The following is a 20,434-nucleotide window of genomic DNA, read 5'->3' as shown; positions in this document are numbered from 1 at the left end:
CTCCGGCTGTAGATAGCAGCTTTTCTTCGCTCTTTTTTAAGAACATATTATGTATTGATTACCATCAGGACATAAAGATCATTTTAACCAGTATGACAAAAAGTGTATCTAAATCTGATTACCAACCCCAGCTTTAACAAAATAAAATAAATACAGTAAAATTATTCAAATAAAATAAATACAGTAAAATGTATTAGATAAAATCAATACAGTCAAATTAATAAAATAAGTAAGGGTAGAATGCAAGTAAAAAATGTGTTAAAGTTAAAAAGATCATATATATACAATAAATAAATAAATAAATAAGTAAATAAATAAGATAAATAAATATTGTTAAAACATCGATTATAATAATGCTCTCCAGGGCTAAATAATAAGTTACTTCAAATTAGAAGCTAGATTAAAAATGTCAGTCTTAAGTTATTTTTTTCAAAACAGCCCAAATACTTAAAACAGGAAGACCTGGGATAATAACTTTTATATTTTTAAAGATACAGACTTTATGGTCACTTACACTCGTTAGTTTGTTAATGCTCATTAGTGCTGCAGCTTTACTCTTAGTGCTCACTTTGTCCCTCTGCTTTACTAACACACACAAACACACACCTGATCCCAGCCAGATTTGCTGCAGATGTTTTTCTGCTCTCTCTGTTTGTTCTGTTCATTATGTCATTAACTCAAAATGTGAGTGGTGTTATTTGGGTGGCTTGATGACACACACGGGTAAAGAAAAGAAGAGTGTGTTTGTGTGGAAATGAGAACTGAAGGGAAACAAGTTGAGCAGATTCTTGTGGCTTTTGAGGGAACATTAGTGTGTACTGGAGAACATGTACAGAAAACATGATGCATGAATTAAAAAGGGTAATACATTTCTTTGAAATACTATTTTCATCAACGACCACACACATCTTAAACATCAGTAATCACTGTCAGTCATGTGTCTTTAACCATGGTAAGGTGATTAAATTAGATCGTCTGTGCAGCTCTACATGGGACTCCAGCTCGGATACATTCAGCTGAGTCATCAAAAGGCTTCCAATGAGTTGGTTTGCTGAGGTGACATTTCTATAACTGTGTCATGTCTGTGTCTACGGCAGAATATGAGCCTTCATTTCTTGTCTTTAACTGGAGTGTAAAATTAAACCATAACAATCCTCAGGTGTTCCTCTGGAGAACTTTTTAAGCACCCTGTTATCCCTCTACAGAAGCACTACCTGCTGCGTCTGACCAGCGCTGAATTGGTTTCTTGTGACCACTCAGCTCGACTTGCTCGTATCTGGCGGCTTGGAATGCTAATTGTCTCAGCTTGCGGTTTGGCTTCTGCCAGCCGAGCTAATTGGCCATTACTGCAGAAGGCTTGCTGCTCTCACAGCGCAGAACATCATCAGCGAGCCTGAGCTTCTCTTTTTCTCCTCAGTGGTGGATTTTAAGGATGAGGTTTTGGATGTAAGAGTGTGGGACTGAGTCAAAAAGAAGTCAAGAATAAACTCAGGAGTTTTTAGACACCTCTGACGGGGTTATCAAGGTTATCACAGATTCTCACGACACCAGGATTCACCAGAAAACAAGCTGATATGATACAGTCCAACTTTTAACCAAATGATTCTAGAGATGTTGATGTTTCCCTGTTTCATATCATGCATAAAACAGGAAGTCAGCAGAGTTTTGACATGATATACAAGTAATGAGATACTTCAAATAACTCTGACCTGGAGGACTGACAGCTCATCAGAGTGAGTCTAGTTTAATGGATGCTCATTAGTTTGACTTCAGTTCACACAGCCTGCTCTTCTTCTGAAAACTACTCAAACTTTGGACCAAAACAAGCTAAGAAAATCAGACTGTATGTGATGTGTCAGGATGCATGTTTGAAGAGTTTAGACCATATACTATCATTCTGAGAATGGTGAATCCCTCCACTAATAGTTTTCATATACACAATCTGAGCGTCCTTGCATTCATTGAACACTTTCACTGTTTAACTTTGATGTTTGAAATTACATTTCTTGGCTATAACTCGTAAAGCATCATGGTTACTGATGGTCACATCAATCAGTCGCTGTCCGTGGTGCTGAATTGGAGGCTGTTAGAGATTGGAGCCCTGGTGGTGATATTAACTGCTCCCTGTTTGACACACAAGAAGGACTCAATGTTGGAAAAATGGAAGGATAGATGAGGAAGAGTAAAAAACATCACCCTGGCCAAAAACATTACCAATCAACTGTCCATATATACTGGTTATCATTAACCCTTGTATTATTTTCCTTGTTTGGTCTGCGCAGCTTTTATCCTCCTAGTCATGTCTGTTTAAAAACCATGTCGTATAAAGTTTCATCAGATTCTGTATTTTATCTTTTTCACAAACTTCCTTTGAACTCATTCGTACAACTTTGAACCATTATTTATTGTCAACATGTCTTATGTACATTAAATTATTCCTTGATTTGGGATTTAAAAAAACATAATTTTTGAATTATTTTGGCAACAATTATGATCAGCTCAGCATCTCTTCATGAATTTCCACAGGCTCCTTCTTGTGAATGTTTAGTTAGGATATTGTTTTGAAACCAGCAAATAATTACAATTGTTGTCCTCCCGGGTCAAACTTAAACACACATCATCCTCAAGTAAAGATTAAACATTGAATATGAGTTTAGATCATGTAGAAACACTCTATTTCTTCATTTGGGCTCTGACTTTTGAGCTTTCAACCATTAGATTTGAAAGCTTTGTTGTCTATACACCCGCGTTTCTAAATCTCCTTTGAGGATTTTGTAGCTGGTCCTCTTATTGATCCACGAAACAAACAAGACCATTAACCACAAGACTGATAACTTTAATACTGATGTTTTAAATGCCTGTAACCATCAATGGGCATCTACAGCAAAAATACAACTCCATAGTCACTGGGAACAATTTGATAACTAATCCAATTATCCCACCCACCCCTCTGCTGGGTGCATTGCTCTTTTGTTAAGACTGATGTTAAGCTAGTTTAACTCGCAAAGTTTCTTCTTGACCTCAGTTTTGTTAATTCTTTGAAGGAGTTCCTCGTCTTTCTTCTTCTTCTGTTTTAACTGGTGGTTAGAAAGCAGCTTCAGATGAGAGTCACTGGGGACTAAGAAAAAAAAATAGGATGATAACAACATGAGATATTTGATTTCTTCTAATCAACGAATATTCAGATATTCCAAAATCATGACTCATCTCTATCAGTAAACCGATGTTGGGGGAAGGTGTGAGACACGCATGCTGATGTAACAGCCTGTTGTTTTACATTTTAACAGCAGATATTCACAGTGAATGATACGGTCCACTGTTAAAAGGAAGAAGGATAATTTGTCATGAAACACTCTGGACTACTGGACAAGAGCAGCAGAGTTTTAAGAGGTTCGGCTTTGGCCACAGGGGGCGCCAGAATCGACACAAACACAGTTCCCTAGAGGAGCTTTAACAGAAGTTGAGATAAGATAGTGCAAGATTCTTCTGCTCTTCCTTCTCTTGTGTCTGTCTCCCAGAAAAACCTTGAAATAAGTGCAAGAAATTTCCCCCCAAAACAATCAGAGGTGCAAAAACAAAACAATTCAGCCGAGAGGAGTGTCCTCTGTTCAGAAACACTCCCTACATGTGGTTGTTCTTGGCGTCTCCTTCCACAGCAGCAGAGATGAAAGCTTAGTTAAAACGCTGGAAAGCTGCCGAGCGATTTCCCAGATGAGCAGAGAAATCTCAGAGTACAGAGAATAAGAAATGATCCCTCCTCCCCCACAACTTCAATCAGACATAAGTAAACAAGACACTCCTGGACTACACAGCTCCTCCAGTGAAGCTGCGCAAAGGCAGCCGGTTCATCAGATGTGTGTGCTTGTGATTTATCTAGAAGTTGCATTGACACCAATATTCTGTATTACTGCAGCCGTACGCCCGGCTGATACATTTAAACTGTATCTGAGGAGCAGAAATATTGAAAAGAAACTTTATATCTCAGCTGTAATTCGCTCTAAATTGTCTCTGTGCTTGTTCAAACTCAATTTTATACATTCAAAGGAACATGAATTGGATTCCAGCTCACTGAGCTTTTTCATGTTTTTAAAGCTTTTATTAGGCAAATTGCAGCAGCAGATTTCCTCCGCTCTTTGAGGTTTCCAAGCAGATTTCACCGGAGGCCACTTTGAGGGTAACATTTAGATTTTTCAATTACACACAAACTTTTAAAAGTCTGTCTGCATCAGTGTGCCGTCCTTTATGAAGTGACACTTTAAACGGGGGGAAAGACGAGTTTAATGAGCACTGTGCCGTGACAAAGGAGGAGACCAGGAGGAGACCGGGCCGTCAACCTTTACCTGCTGGGGAAAACACAACAACAAGAGCATCCATTTACCTCTCTGATTGCTACAGAGACAGGGCCAAATTACAACGTACGTGTGGACAGTACATAGTTTCTGTTTGTAGCATGGTACTCACAGAGCCCTGACTCGACCTCAAGTTACAGCAGGAGATCAAGGAGAGATGCCTGAGAAGAGGACGGGTCAGTTTTGCGCTTTATGAAAACTTTGTCCCATTAAAACTCTTAATTTTTTACGCCTCCAAGTCTCTCACATGCTGTTTGACACGAATAAATAAATGTAAAGTACTTTATGTGGAGTTATTTTCCACTACTTACACATGTTGTGTTTTTGTCTTCAGTGACAGACTTTGACACCTCTTTGGTTTTGCATTGGAACTGGAACTTGGTCTGCAGTATATGAGATAAATATGCAACATGCAATAACATAGTTCAATATTGCAATAGCGATTTCTGCTGTTTTTGTCATTGTAATTCACTCGTCATCAGTCGCCAATTGGGAACCATGTCGCCAAACCAGCCTCGCCTTCTTCCATTGTCATCCACCAATCCCCTGTCGTTCATTCCCCTCTAAGTCCATTTTCAAAGCTCTTATCTCAGCTGTCAGAAGTCTGTGATCTGAATGAAACTCAAGCTTTACTTTGTTTATTTTCTTGTTCTGTTTTTTAAAACATGATTTTTGTTGTTGTTTGTTCTGTAGTTCATGAACGGCTGTTAAATCTGCACCAATTAATCTGAGGGTAACTATTAGCTCACTTAAGCTTCATCTGACTGCATCAAAATGTTTTGACAGCCTGGTCATTATATTATATCAGGCTCAGTGGGGAGAATACAAGCATGTTCAGTGAGTTCAGAATGAATTGCTTGTTACATAAAATAATATTTGTATTTGTTGTAGTAAATTCAGACTTTTCTTAATGTGTTTGTTGTGAACGCTCATGTCTCTATAACAAGGTAATTGCAATTAATTGCACCGCCCTAAATTGAGCGTTCTATATTCCAAGTAATAATCGATGATTTAGGAACACATCAGAAGAATTAAAGCTCCTGTGTGGAGTTTTAACTGAAACAGACTGAAACTAACAGTGAGGCCTCTTTATGAGCAACAAAAGCAAACTAGACTAGCAACCAGATTTAAATTCTTTATGATAATTTTTTACTTATTTTTTTTATGAATTTTTTTTTTTTATGTATATATATTTTTTTTTTCGTATTGCTTTTTTACCTTTTGCATTTATTTATTTTTTAAATATCAACCTATTTATCTTATCGTAGTTTCACTATTTTTCATTTTCATTTCTATTTATTTTAAATTATTATCATTTATAATTATTGGTTGATTTTTCGTTCATTCCCTTATTGTGTTTCTTATACAAAAAACATCACTTGCTTTAATTGTTTACATTTATCTTTTGTATAGAATGTGTAGAAATTAAAATAAAACAGATCTCTGAAATATATGAATAAATAAATAAATAAAATAAAATAAATTCTTTATGGTCGTGTTTAACACCTGAGAGGGTGAAGGTGTGACTTGAGATGGTTTACAGCAACATTAAAGAAATCCCATCGCTTTGTTCTCACCAAAATCAGCACTAACATTAAGTTCCTCACATGAGCTTTAAATTGATCCTCGTTAGCAGCACTTCCTGTTTAGGATAGTCGTGTATTGTCTGATTTGATTATCTCCAAACACAAGGGTGCTTCACAGATGTTATAAACCATCCATAAAGCCCTGGTAGATAAATATCAAATATACCTCAGTCTCAAATGAGACCAAGCCATTGAATACTTGTAAAAGCATCAAAGCTTCACAGAAAACATCAGCGTGCAGGTGTTACCTCTTTCATGACCGCCATTTTTCAGCATTTTTACTCCTGTGATGTGTTTATAATTTCTATCTCTGTGGTTAAAAGTGAATCCATTAGAGATAAAAAAACATCCGGTGCTTTTACTGCGATTACAGTGTGAGCTTCATTCAATACTCCACAGTGAATGAAAGTGTACTTTGGTGTGTGACGCACAGGAAGCAGGTGAACAAAACATCCAACACCTCTTTCATTCCGTGTCTTCCACCAACAGAGATTAACAGATTTAGTGCAAAAGTGAACACGTGTTGTATTCTGACACTTATTTACAGCATAATAAATAAACTGAGCAATAATCAACTTTTGAAAAATGGGTCAGAGTGATTAGAACGCTCCTTGTTAGCAACACCTGCTGCTTCATTCAAGCACCACAGCCTCCTCCTCGCTGAAGGAAGTCTGTATTTTGGTTCTTATAACTCTGCACAGACACGAGGGTGAGTCCAAACATGCAGTCCAAACAAACTCATAAAGCACACATGATACATTCCCTCCTTCCACCGCCACACAATAGAGCTGAATGTTAGGTAAACACACCTGTTGTGTTCAAAGACCCTGGTGTGAGAAGATAGCACTGAGTAATCGTCTGTGAACGTTACTCAATGTTCTTTGAGCCGACTTGTTAAGGAATAAAATTTCAATGAAGCCGGTAGCAGCTCTTAAATTTACTGCCGAGCTGTGTGCGAGTCATAAATAAGCATTTCATCCAGGCTCTGTGATGCTAATCTGGACTTTAAGCAGTGACTGAGTTGCTTTGTTCTGGATTCAGCGTGCTGGCCGACTCATCGCGGACCCCAGCTGATGTTTACCCAGGCTGGGCCAGCAGCTGCTTGCACGCTCTGCGTCGGCTCAGTCATCTCGCCTGGAGCTCCCTGCCTCTGACACGCATCTGTCGCAGCAGCAACAAAAAAACCCACCAGATCTAACCCTCTCTGTTTCCTCTTTCTCTTTGTCCGTCCAGCATCTGCCGGGCTTCCCAGCATCGCCACCATGAGTGAGAGTCGAAGGGAAGCGCTGGCGGCAGCGGCGCCGTCGTCCACCACCGCCTCTTCTTCCATAGCTGGCTCCAACACCACCAACATGACCGGCCCAGGTAGCGGCGAGAAGGACGAGGCCTTTTCCAAGCTGAAGGACAAGTTCATGAACGAGCTCAACAAAATCCCATGTGAGTGTTTTCACTGACTTCAGTTTGATCCACTCTTTGAGACGTTTGTGAAGTTTGTGAAGTTTCTGGGTGAAGTTTTTCATGTAGTTAAGTTTTTACTTCATTCTCTCTTGAAAAGTTCATACCCATTACTCACTTCTATGTGTCTGAGACATGCAGCAAGAGTCTGAAGTGCTTTGGGGTCAGAAGGTGAGACAGATATAAAACTGAGTATCGTCAGCATATCGACTGGCTTCAGCCTTTTTTGAATTTGGCTACCTTTCTCTGCTTGTGAAGTAAACATCTTTGGGTTGAGGTTACAATGGGTGTTCTTTTATCAGCAATGACTCTGAGTTTATTTTTACAATCAATAAATAAAGCATTCAGTCTCCAGAGTGCCGGAGAAGGTGAAAAGGATGTTTACAGGTAAAAGGAAAAAAACACAAAACTCTGAAAGTAGAAGAAAACAGAAAATGCTTGACGTGTCTACTGAAAGAAAATGACTGAAACCATGAACTATGATGAGTTTAGTTGAAAATGTATTTCATTATGATAAATTAACCCTTGTACTGCTAATCTGGATGATTAGTTGCATGTTAAGTCAATGTAAAGATGCCACTTTGGATTCTTGGACATTTTAAAAGACGTTTTTTTTTCTACTTTTTGATATTTTGTTGACTAAACAAATAATTGAGTAATCTACAAATGAACCATCTGAACAACAGAAATTAAGAACAGTTATTGGCTGAAACTTCGGACAGTTAAAAGTTATTTTTGTGTTTGTGCTCCTGGTAGACCCTCATGACCCAAATGTTGATTTTATTGCAATAACTCAGTACATTTATGTGGTCATGTGGGACATTTTAAGGTGCTTTCTTTCCCACAAAACATACACATTAGAGAAACTTCTATAACCTCTGGTGAACTCAAAATTACACAGTTTATACAACACCTTGGTTTTAGTTTGGATGCACTAATAGGATTCTCTCCAAACTACAAAATGTTCCTTAACCATACAAAACATGGATGTGGTCACAGTGATGTCACCTATTGGTTTCCGAATAGGCCAACAGTGGAGGTTGCCATATTGGAAATACAGACATCAACTAACTTTTAATTGATCTAGAAACTGGATATAAAAATATTGGATGCGGTTCAGACACAGATGGGTGACGTCACGAATATTACGTCCATTTATTATATATTCTATGGTCTTGGTTTTTGGAGACAGCCTCAAGTGGACACTCAAGGAACTGCAGTTTTTTGCACTCCACATTCGCTTCACTTTTTCAATACTGGAATTTGTCCCCTTTTCTAAACAGTGAATTGGTTATGACATGCATGATTGCACCAGGGGGCTGTCTACAGGTGTTTTAAACTATAAAACAAATCCATGGAGATAATTAGAAGCAGGTAGAAAATGCAGTGAGGTGTACATTTATCTCAAACCAACTTAAATATTGGATACTTCTCTGGTATCTTAAAACTACACGTGATGCGTCTACAGAACGCTCTCTCTCTAGTTCACGTGATCCCATTCAGTGTGACCGTAGCGTGAGCCTGATTCAGTCATGACTCAACAGTAAACGTATGTGAACTTTCCTGTGTGACGCACAGGAAACATCACCTCAGTGATAAAGACTTCACGTGGATCAGGTGAACTCGTTACCTTCTGTCTCCTCCGTTTTCTGTCGCTCAGGAAAAAAAAGACAGATTCAGTGTTTTGTGAACAAGTCAGATGGAAAAGCCTCCCTGAATTATCTTATGACAGAAGTAATCACATCTGAAGTGGAGAATAAACATCTGGCAACAATAATTTATGAGTTTGACATGATAAATCGTTAAATTCAGCGTGACTGACTTTATCACTCGCTGTTTGAGTTTCTGTTTTCTGTCTGATTAAGTCAAAACTGTCTCTTCATTTTCACATATCACAACTGTTCCTGCTTTTTAACACTCACATCCACATTATCACTGGGACAGTTTTCAGTATTGTTTACATTGCAACATGTTGGTGATGGATTAAGGACTACAGGGAGATCTAAGGGTTTATGCATTCACCAGAAAATTAAATCTAGATTTACAGCGGAGCTCATGCTGACTCTCACTACAGGACCTGACTCCTTTGAAGCAGACGTCCTGTTCTTCCTGCAGAGACACAAATCCCCCCTGTGTTCACTTTCCTTTCTGTTGTACTCATCCTCAGATCCTGTGACTCCTTTGACAGATTATTTCGTACGACTTAAAGTCCAGTCGTTGCCAATAATGCATCTATGAGCCAAATAGTTGCATTCAAAATCCACTCCCCAGTTTCTTCTTTGTTTAAAAGAAGAGTTAGTCAATTCTGCTCTGAAGGAGAGGAGTCATAATATTTCTCTTCCTTCAAACAGCTTTAATCCCCATCAGTACTCTTTAACCGAAACCTTCTGCATCCAAATGTCCTCGCCTGAAGTATTTTACTGCAAATATACGACATTATGGAAATGATGAAGTCATCCGTGAGAAAAGCAGCCTGTGGTTCAGCATTCAGCAGAAACTAAATATAGATATATCCACCGGGACGCTTTGCAGTAATTCTCACAACCAAAAGAGCTCCTGAGGAAGTTTCCTGAGCAACGAAACCACAAGTCATTCCTCTCCACAGATCAGTGAGGTTACGTCTCCAAACAATCTGTTTTTGAGACGACTTGAAGGAGACTAAATCATATGTCTCACTTTTTACAGTTTCTTCTTATATCTTGAGTTGAGCTCCTCATCCCACTTCTGTTAAGCAGGTGGCTCTTATTCACCTCTAAGCTGGTTCAGGTCCTCTTCTCTTTGTTAGCATTCAAAGTACAACCTTAAAGAAGATGCAGCCCAACTTCAGAGACATGTTTTGGAAAAAATCCATCCGCCTTAAAGATCGGGTCAGGAGCTCTGACACCGATCCTGTTCGTAACTTTTATGGACAGGATCTCAAGGCGCAGCCAGGGGGAGGAGGGTCTCCAGTTCAGGGGCTCAGAATTTCGACAATGTATTTCTGTTGGGATGAGAGTCAGTAACTCCAAGTATGAGGCCATGGTTCTCTGCCGGAAAGAGGTGGATTGCCCTCTCTCTCGGCGGGGAGCGAGTCTTTGCCCCAAGTGGGGGTGTTTAAGTATCTCAGGGTCTTGCTCGTGAGTGGAGCAGGAGATTGACAGGCAGATTGGTGCAGCGTCAGCAGTTATGCGGGCGTTGTACCGGACCGTTGTGCTGAGATGGAGAGGGAGCTGAACTGGAAGGCAAAGCTTTCAATTTACCAGTCGGTCTACATGCCAACCCTCACCTAGGATCATGAGCTGTGGGTCATGACAGAAAGAACAAGATCTACGATACAAGCGGCTGAAAGGAGTTTCCTCTGAAGGGAGTCTGGCTCAGCCTTAGAGAGAGGGTCAGGAGCTCAGACATCCAGAGGGAGCTCGGAGTAGAGCCGCTGCTTCTTCACGTCGAAAGGAGTCAGCTGAGGTGGTTCGGGCATCTGATAAGGATGCCTCCCGGACACCTCCCTTTAGAGGTGATCCGGGGACATCCAACTGGGAGAAGGACCCGGGGAAGACCCAGAACTCAGATGAGGGATTATATATCCCGCCTGGTCATGGAACACTTCAGGGTTCCCCAGGAGGAGCTAGAAAGTGTTGCTGGGGAGAGGGATGTCTGGGTCAAATTTGCTTGGACTGCTACTTTAGAGACCCGACCCCGGATAAGCAGGAGAAAATGGATGGACATACAGCCAACATCAGCTAAAAGGAAAAAGAAACTCAGTGGAGGAATAGTTCTCACAAGACGTGTTCCTTCAAAGAGCCATGATCTGAATCACATCATCCTCTCTCTAGAGATGTAACAACGCAGGTAGTTTGAAACCAGGTTTCATATTTACCAAAATAAAAGACCTAATCTGAGGTCAGACGACTCGAGCCAAAATTAAACCGCTTCAGGTCTTCATTCATGCATACGTGCAGAGGCTGACTGAGTGAAATCCTCTTTGCCTTAGCAAAGAGAGTCCTTGACTGATAATGATTTGCTCCTCCTGCCTCAAGTAGCCCGAGTCGACAGCTTCTCACATCATTTTCAGAAGCTAAGGAATCGATTTGTTATTGCCTCCAAGTTTTGACATCGAAGAACTAAATCAGAGCGGGTTTTGTTTTCCATAGGCAGAAAAGTTTTCTGAGCGTCCAATAAAAAGCCGCCCTGTCAGTGAGACAGGATTTTTAAATTACTGTTTTCTCAACTCGCCCTTCAATCAGGAGCGGTGAGTCTGCTCCTCGGCGCTGCCAGGCTGGTGATGAATGCCCGAGACTTGTTTACTCCTCCAAATATCGATACCGTCTGGAGAGAGCCAGGTAGCAGATTCAGCGAGGGAATATGCAAGAGGAGAAGCTGAACGCTGTTGAAACGCTGCTGCTGCTGCAGAAGTTTTCTTCTGGGTTTAATAACCCAGTTTAAGCTCTGCTGGCTTTGACGCTGGTCGCATGGGGCTGCTGCTGAATGTCTGTCCATCAGGATCTGCAGGACTCATCTCTGAGCGAGGGGATATTTCAGCAGCACCATCTGTCAGCTGGTGGCTGGAGCGAGCAGGAAGCTGCAGACTTCATGTCAGTCTTTCTGAATTTACTTCATTGTTTTATTCAAGCCACAAAATGTTTACAAGATTAGTTTAGAGAGTACTTTAATTTAGTTTATTCACACACATCATTACAAATATACATCTATATATATTCAGTAAACATTTTCACAATGGTTGGATGTGTGGAAAGGGGTGACCCCAAGGAAGCTATTTAAAGCTTTTAATAGGGGGCCAAATTTCCCACAAATAAAGTGGCAACAGACAAGATACAACAACAACATCAGGGTTCCCACACGTCCTGGAAAACCTGGAAAACAGTTGACCAGTTTTCCAGTACTGGAAAACACCTGGAAAATGGGAGAAAAAGTCAAATGTCCTGGAAAACCACGGATTGTCCTGGAAAATTATTCCATGACTGGTTACACAGTGACACGGTTAAAAAAACACATCCCCATTCAACATTTGTGGCCATATTAGACTATTCAGGAACTAAATGAGGAACTAAATTTAGACTGTCATACCAGCTTGATCATCACTGAAAATGTCCTGGAAAATGATCTCTGGAAAAGAGTGGGAACCCTGAACATACTAACAGACATAACAAACAAACAACAGAAAATCCCAATATTGTCCTTGCATACATAGATTAATGGATGCATTGATATTAATCATACAGAAGTTGCAATGTTAGCCTTTTTAACCCTTTGTCAAGCTCATTCCATATCTGCATACAATGCTAAAGCTGGAACATTTTAACCTTCGTTTTTATTCCTGGTGGCATGTGTGTGCATGGGTAGGAAGATTTGAATGAGCTCCCACAACTTCTGGTTCAGTTTGTGGACAGTCTGGTACATTATACAGGCATTCTGGAGGTCATTGTACTCAGTTAGCCTCAGAAGATTATAACGATTGAAAAGTATTCGGTTGGAGAAGTAAACTCAGATCATGATAGGAGAGGTATGACTTTCTTTTGGAGAGTCTCAAGGTTTTTTTTAAAAGAGTTGGAAATGTGTTCCACCATATGATATTGCAGTAATGTAGGTGAGGCTCAAATAACGTCTTGTAAAGGATGAGTAGTGCTGAGAGTGGAAGAAAATGTCTCAACTCAGAAAGCAAAGCAGCATTTTTCGATAGTTGTTAGATGTTCAATATGACATTTGAAATTAAGAAATATGTCAATGAGGTTCCCCAGAAATGTTGTAGAGCTGACTCTTAGAATATTCTGTCTGTTTATTTTGGGAAAGATTTGCTTAATGTTAGTTTTTTAAGGGAATGGAAGACAGTGTAGTTTGTTTTGTTGATATTTGAAGAAGGTTTGTTGCACCTGAACCAGTTATCTATTTCCACAAGCTCATCATTTATGATCTGCTCTAGTTCATCTGGATTCTTGTGGGAATCAGTCCTCTTCCTCAGGTCAGAGGGGACAGGCCCAAGGTCGAGCGAGAGGGGCAGTAAATAGAGTCAGGGGAAGTAGAGGCAGGGGACGGGGACTCGGAGGAGTGCACGCCGGGGAAATGTACGCGCAGGAGGAGGGCAGAATGGCTGGACGGGATTTGATTGGTTTAAAATTTGGGGAGCCAAAAAACGGTGATTGGTTAGTGTTTTCCCAGGTTTACTCCGGCTGTAGATAGCAGTTTTTTTTCACTCTTTTTTAGGAACACATCATGTATTGATTACCATCAGGACATAAAGATCATTTTAACCAGTGTGACAAAAAGTGTATCTAAATCTGATTACCAACCCCAGCTTTAAATCTAATATAATGTACTATAATATGAGCTGCAGCTAACAGGAAGTGATTATTCCTGAGTATTTGTAATCAATGTGTTAATATAAACGTCAGAAAATGTTGAGAAATGTTTGCCGTGAGTTCAGAGTGCTTCAGAAGACGTCTTCAAATAGCTCGATTGTTTCGAGCAACACAAGAAATCTAATAACAAAGAATAAAAACAGAGAAAGCTGCAAATCAAACTGAAACACAGGAGATAAAAAAACACCAGTGAACACAGAGGAAGATGAAGAAGTGTAAAAATAAACCGCCCACGTTCTGAAGATCGAATACAGAGCCGATATGTGATAACTCAAATTGATCAACCTGATGGCATTACTCTGATGTGTTTGATGTTATTAGTTCTGCATCAAAATCAACCCTTTTCATCAATTTATGAAAGAACCAGCCTTCTACTTCAAAAGAAACACACACACACACACACACACACACACACACTCTCACACACGCTGAGGTCCGGCTGTGTAATCGCACTAAACCATATTGTGACTCCTCATTGAGCAGCGAGGTTTGCTCAGAGGAAACCAGCGTATTGGATTTCTTGGTAAGTTTTCTAAACACCCAAGGCTTCACTTCCCGATAACAATTAACCTCTGAACACGAGGCTATTTGATCCATGACTGCCGGCTCCTGCAGCCATTACTTCAAATATCACAGACGAGCGATTGACATTTCAGGAAAATAAATAATGCTATGCTTTTTTTTTTTTCCCTCTTTTATCTGAGGATTCATGCTTTCAGGCGGTAAAAGGCACCCTCAGACATTTTTAAACCCTGGAAACAGACCGATCTTGAAGTCTTTATATCAATTAATGACTCCTAAAGTCTTGAATATTTGATTATGATTGAAAAATCTGCAATTTCTGGTGTAATTTATCTTCAAGCATGAATGATCTTCTCAAGTTTGGAGCTCCTCTTTTAGGAGAATCCCGCTGTCTTCCTTTCCTGCTGACTGAAGCGAGCGTCATACGGCTGAACGTGCAAAAGTAAGACCAAACATACGACTTCAAAACTTCATGGCTCCTCTTTGAACAACACTAAAAGAAAAGCAGCACAAAGATCCATAAGTTGTTTGACTTTGAGGCCGCTCACAGTCGACAGACAGCAGAGTTTATTAAAAGGGATTACGGCGGTGGCTCAGCAGAGCCGTTCATCTCTGCCTGCCTGCTGCTCTGGCGTCAAGCCTTGACACAAACTCTCTGCCCTCGCTTTACAAAAGTTTACTGAGACGCCGAGTGGAGCCGGTCCAAACCAAAGATCACATTCAGGCAGGAGTCGGGCAACAGATGGGGAGAAGATCCTCTTTGTTCTCACCCCATGAGGAGGTTAGGGATATTTTGGTGCCATTTGAGGGCGATATAAGTTAATGAGTAAAATGTTATTTATGTAGCACAAAGGAAAGTCAGACAAACAAAACAATAAACACAGAATCATAAAACTGGAATAGGAGGTTACATGAAGGCACGTCTGCACAGATGAGTCGTTAGGAGCTTTATGAAGCTTTCTGAAGGTTCAGCAGACCTGATGGATCCAGGGAGTGATTCACGAGGGAAGGGGGGCATAGATGGAAAATGCAAGATCACCTTTAGTTTGGAGCGGTGGATGGAAAGAAGATGGACCATGCACCATCTGTTAACATGGAGGAGGCAGGCTTTATGACCGTTACTGCAGCCAGTCACCAGGGGGAGCTCTAAAAGTTCTGCCTTCACTTGGGATAGGTGTTGTTTTGTCAATGTTTTATATGACCTTAGGTACTTTCTTTGTACTTTGAAATAAAAATCACTGCAGCATTAGATAATCTAGATTATACTGGAAAGTGTTTCCCCTAGGTTTACAGCCTTGGGGCGGAGACAGACAGACTTTGTAGTTGATCAGATACCTGATGTTTCACCAAACTGGATTAAATCAAGCTCTAGGTGCAGAGCTTTCTTTTTACGGTGACAGCGGCAAAAACTACAAACGTCAAGTACTAAACAGACGTCCCCCCGGTAGTGTCTTTGTCACTAACACACACTGAGGGGTAAAAATCCTCAATGAAGAGGAGACTGGTTCACACAGCACACCTGCTGCAGGTAGAGACCAAGCTAACACTGAGCCTCAAATAATAACAGCCTGTCACATGCATGCATAGCTTCAATTTCTAAAGATTAGATGCACAGCGGGGAAAATAGGAACTCTTAATGTCCTGCTAAAGTTTTCATCCAAGTTTGTATAATCAGTGATGCACTTTAGCTCGTCATAGTCTCGTTTTCGTCTTGAAAGAATGTAAATAAGATAAATAACAGAAGGATATTTAGTCCGTTTAATAAAAGAACAAGTTTAAGACCTGATCTATAAGAGAGGTAACCCTGAATTACTTCTGCTGTGATCTGGCGCTATATAGAAAATAAAATTAACTGAACTTCCAAGGGGGGCGGGTGCCGCTGTTGGGGTGGTGCCCCCCCCCGCCCCAGTATAATGGTAGGGGAAACACTGCTGGAGTCCAACACATGAACTCTTACTGTAGGGTCACTTCATCTCAGAAGACACAGTTTCATAGTTTCATAGTTGGTACTTCATTTACTAAATCTCAAACACATAGACCAGCTTTTTCAATCTTATTTGTTACAGTAGGTCATATTCTTAATGCATCTTTCATTCTCATTAGCTTTAATAATTGCACAGTGTGTGTATTTATAGTGGCCGATAGGTGTTAGAGTCTCCAGCTGCAGGCCTACTGTTAGCTTAAATAAACCGCAGCAGGGAAAGGGCGCAGACAGAGTGTTGCTCTCATAAGCATAACAAGATATAATGTCAAGGTTAATTGACCAACAGAGTCCTGTCACATTAGATTAGTGCGGCCTGTTGGAAGTGGATATAAACCAGATGCAATATTAAACACACTCACATGTGCACGCTGCTGTTTTAAAACACATCCACTGAATCTCAGTGAGCTTATAAAAGCTTTCTCTCTGATGTAAAGTGCTGCTTCTATCGGAGAGAGAGGACGAGGCATCACAAGTCATTTAAACACAGGACTGAGTCAGAGCAGAGACAGCTCATCCGCCTGGTTCAGATCTTTATGACATACACTTGAAGTATTCGTCACAAAAGAGGTCAAAATAATGATATTTATTCTCAAAATATAGAGTCAATAAATATTAATGCCTTCTTTCAAATCATAGTTTCATCTGGATTTGGATAATCTTTATTAATAAAGCGCCAAATTCCAACGTTATCCTCAGACTCTTTCCAAACAGAGCAGATCAAGACCGTACTCTATGTTCTAGACCCAACATCAAGACCGGATAATATCCAGTCCCATCTTACAGACAGGACTCAGTCTGATCTCATCTTAATCCACCATGAGCAGAGCACTTTGCAGCATTTAGCAAGTTACAGTGGCAAGGACAAACTTGAGAGAGAGAGAGAGAGAGAGAGAGAGAGAGAGAGAGAGAGAGAGAGAGAGAGAGAGAGAGAGAGAGAGAGAGAGAGAGAGAGAGATGAAGAGAGAGAGAGATGGTAATAGTTGCAACTTCCTTCAACAGGCAGACACCTCAAGCAGGACCAGACTCATGTTAGACAGACATCTGCTGGGACTGAGTTGGGGTTGGAAAGAGGGATAGAGGAGAGGAAGAGAGAGAGAGATGATAGTGATGACATGGATAGTAGTAGTTGTAGAAGCTGGAGTCTGGAAAGTCCACAGCAGTGACTCAGAGGAACCTACGAGATAAGGGAGCTCAGGGACTGCAGACAGGTCTATGGTTAGTAACTTTCAATAGGACAGGGAGAGTTAAAGTAAGTGATGGGTGGATGGGGCGGGTGAGATAGGATCCCAGTGTGCCAGTTCCCCCGGCAGTCAAGACTTAAGACATTTAACCCTTTAATGGGCATTTAAGAATTTTATACCAGATGTTTTAAGTTCTGTCAATGTGCTTTATTACATTTGTCTTGTTGGTTGGGCTGGCGTTTGGTTGGATGTGCTTGCATCCTGGTTTCTAAAGTGATTCCTGATGATGTGAGCACATTCCCAAACTGTAAACAAGACAACAGTAAAAACAAGGGTCTTAATGTGTCTTTAAAGAACCAGAGAAATAATGTAAAAGCAGATATTATAAACATCTTTACTTCCAGACCTATTCTCCCCTAATGACGAACTGTCCAACATTACTCTACATTAGTTTTATCTCTCTGCTTTGTTTTCGTATCGATAAGGCCTTTTAAAATCACCCTGCAGTATCTACAGTATAAAGGGCAGGAAGTGTAAGCCAGTGAGACTCGGCTCTCTGCTCTCTGAACTCTGTTACAGCTCCAAATGAAATCTGATAAGCTCTTCTCAGGGAACCCAGAACTGTGCTGAATCACAGCCAGAATCAGTTCAGCCGAGGTTCCACCACAAAGTATGTTTCCTCTTCTTCTCCTCTACCGGCTAAATATATCTCTGTCACTCAGAACTCTATGATGCTGTTATTGAGTGGAATTATTATTTCCTGTGGTTAAACCAAAGCATCTGAAATTATATCACATCATCATAAATCATTCCATAGTTTCATTTCTCTCACTGACTCCGCCTCTACTTCTGATTCCACTAGTTTAACCCTCCTGTTATGTGTTATATGGTTCTGGTTCTGTTTAGTTCCGGTTCTGTTTGCTTGGGTTTGGTTCTGGTTCTGTTTGCTTGAATTGGTTCTGGTTCTGTTTACCTGAGTTTGGTTCTGGTTCTGTTTGCTTAAGGTGGCAATGGATTTGTTTGGTTCTGGTTCTGGTTCTGTTTGCTTAAGGTGGTTCTGGTTCTGTTTGGTTCTGGTTCTGGTTCTGTTTTCTTGAGTTTGGTTCTAGTTCTGTTTGGTTCTGGTTCTGTTTGCTTGAGTTGGCTCTGGTTCTGTTAGCTTGAGTTTGGTTCTGGTTCTGTTTGCTTAATGTGGTTCTGGTTCTGTTTGCTTGAGTTGGTTCTGGTTCTGTTTTCTTGAGTTTGGTTCTGGTTCTGTTTGTTTCTTGTTCTGTTAGCTTGAGTTGGTCCTGGTTCTGCTTACCTGAGTTTGGTTCTGGTTCTGTTTGCTTGAGATTGGTTCTGTTTGCTTGAGATTGGTTCTGTTTGCTTGAGTTTGGTTCTGGTTCTGTTTTCTTGAGTTTGGTTCTGGTTCTGTTTGCTTGAGATTGGTTCTGTTTGCTTGAGTTTGGTTCTGGTTCTGTTTGCTTGAGTTTGGTTCTGGTTCTGTTTGCTTGAGTTTGGTTCTGTTTCTGTTCGCTTGAGTTTAGTTATGGTTCTGTTCCCTAACCCCAATCTGAATCCTAACCCTAACCCTAATCTGAACCCTTTAATACATGTAAAAAGCTTTAACATGAATGTTCATAAAAAGCGGGTGAGTTATCCTGATTGAACCATGTGAGGATGTGAGGATTAAACACCATAGCACTAAATATTGATTTGAATGGTCAGTAATGGAGTTAATAATGAGATTTAAAAATGTTTATTGTTTTTTTTTTTTGTTCTGACACTTCTGGATAATTAAACATGCCCCGGGTCAAGTTGACCCAGGAACATTAAGTCCCTAAGAAACGAACATAACAGGAGGGTTAAAAACATCAGAGGCAGCTTCAGCAAAGAGAGCACAGCAGATAGTACAGCATATTTCAGTCCCTGTCTCTGTAAAGGTCTCATTGTTTCGTGCCCTGGTTTCCCACCTGCCCGTGCCGTCTCGATAGCGGCGCTGAAATGTGATTTGAGCCTTGAAGAACAGCAAACATGGATTGCATCACGGGCGGCCCACCCATTAGAGAAACTCCATTTTCCATGCCATGTCGCTCGGCTGAACAGGAGATAAGTGCTGGCAGTTGAAGTGGAGTGGCAAGCTGGCAATACTCGCTCTCCCTTTCACTTTCTCACTCCATTCCTCTCTCTCTCCCGAGAAACGACACACACACACAATGTAGTTAATTAGGGGATGCTTTTATTGCTTTCTGGGACTCAGGTTCCTTTAATTAAGGAACACTGAAGTGCCTTTCACTGGAAGACGCACGCTTGATGAATAAGATAAGAGCGCGCTTCATGGATTGATTTCCACTGTAACTGTCTAAATGGAATTTCATCAGGCGTTTTCAGCGCTGATGAAAAGCTGTAGAGTGACATCAGCGTTCGGCGTTATGAAGACGTTTCAGGGAGTATTTATTCTGATTCCTTTTAATCAGGGCTTTTATTTTGGAGGAGAATAAATGTATTACCATCCCTGAGTCTCTTTAGAGAGGTGATTGCTCGCTGCTGCGGTTTGCCAGGTTGGAATACGGAGCTGTCACATCAGAGACACTTCCATTAAAGGACTGTCTCATTGTGTTTTCATTTCAATATGTAAGGTGAAAGTCTCTGCTCCTTTATGCATCAGTGAAAAACATTCAAAAGAACAACATTTGGGTTGACATGTTGTGAAAATTTCATCTGGGAAAAATAAATCTGCATGCTTCCAAACCCCTGAAAAAGTAATCATACCTGTCTGTTTTGGTACAGGACTTTCAGTACAGAACAAAAAGGATCACAAATCCGGGTTCCCACACAAACCGGGAACAGAAGCGCACCACACACAACATGCTTAGCCCGTCATGGCAGCCACAACAAACAAGAACCAAGAGCTTAAAGATCCCTGCTAGCATCAACGTCTGCTGTTTGGGAACGCTTTGGTTTCCAAACAACGGACAAAGATAAAAGTACAAGTTTCTGGCAACATGCACGACTCATTAGC

General features: G+C 40.7%; 1 protein-coding gene across 7 annotated transcripts in view; it reads left to right on the top strand.

Moving 5' to 3' along the window:
• The window catches only part of syt1a (synaptotagmin Ia), a 262,791-nt gene that overhangs the window by 192,171 nt on the left and 50,186 nt on the right, over positions 1-20,434 (top strand). For all 7 annotated transcript variants that reach the window (XM_034673888.1, XM_034673889.1, XM_034673884.1 and 4 more), the window contains one exon: positions 7,169-7,372. In XM_034673888.1, the coding sequence (XP_034529779.1) occupies positions 7,198-7,372 (175 nt within the window). In that variant the 5' untranslated portion in view covers positions 7,169-7,197. The remainder of the gene's footprint in view (positions 1-7,168; positions 7,373-20,434) is intronic.

Source organism: Notolabrus celidotus, chromosome 21, assembly GCF_009762535.1.
Source record: "Notolabrus celidotus isolate fNotCel1 chromosome 21, fNotCel1.pri, whole genome shotgun sequence".
Lineage (NCBI taxonomy): Eukaryota > Metazoa > Chordata > Actinopteri > Labriformes > Labridae > Notolabrus > Notolabrus celidotus.
This window is presented reverse-complemented; position numbering and strand designations above follow the sequence as displayed.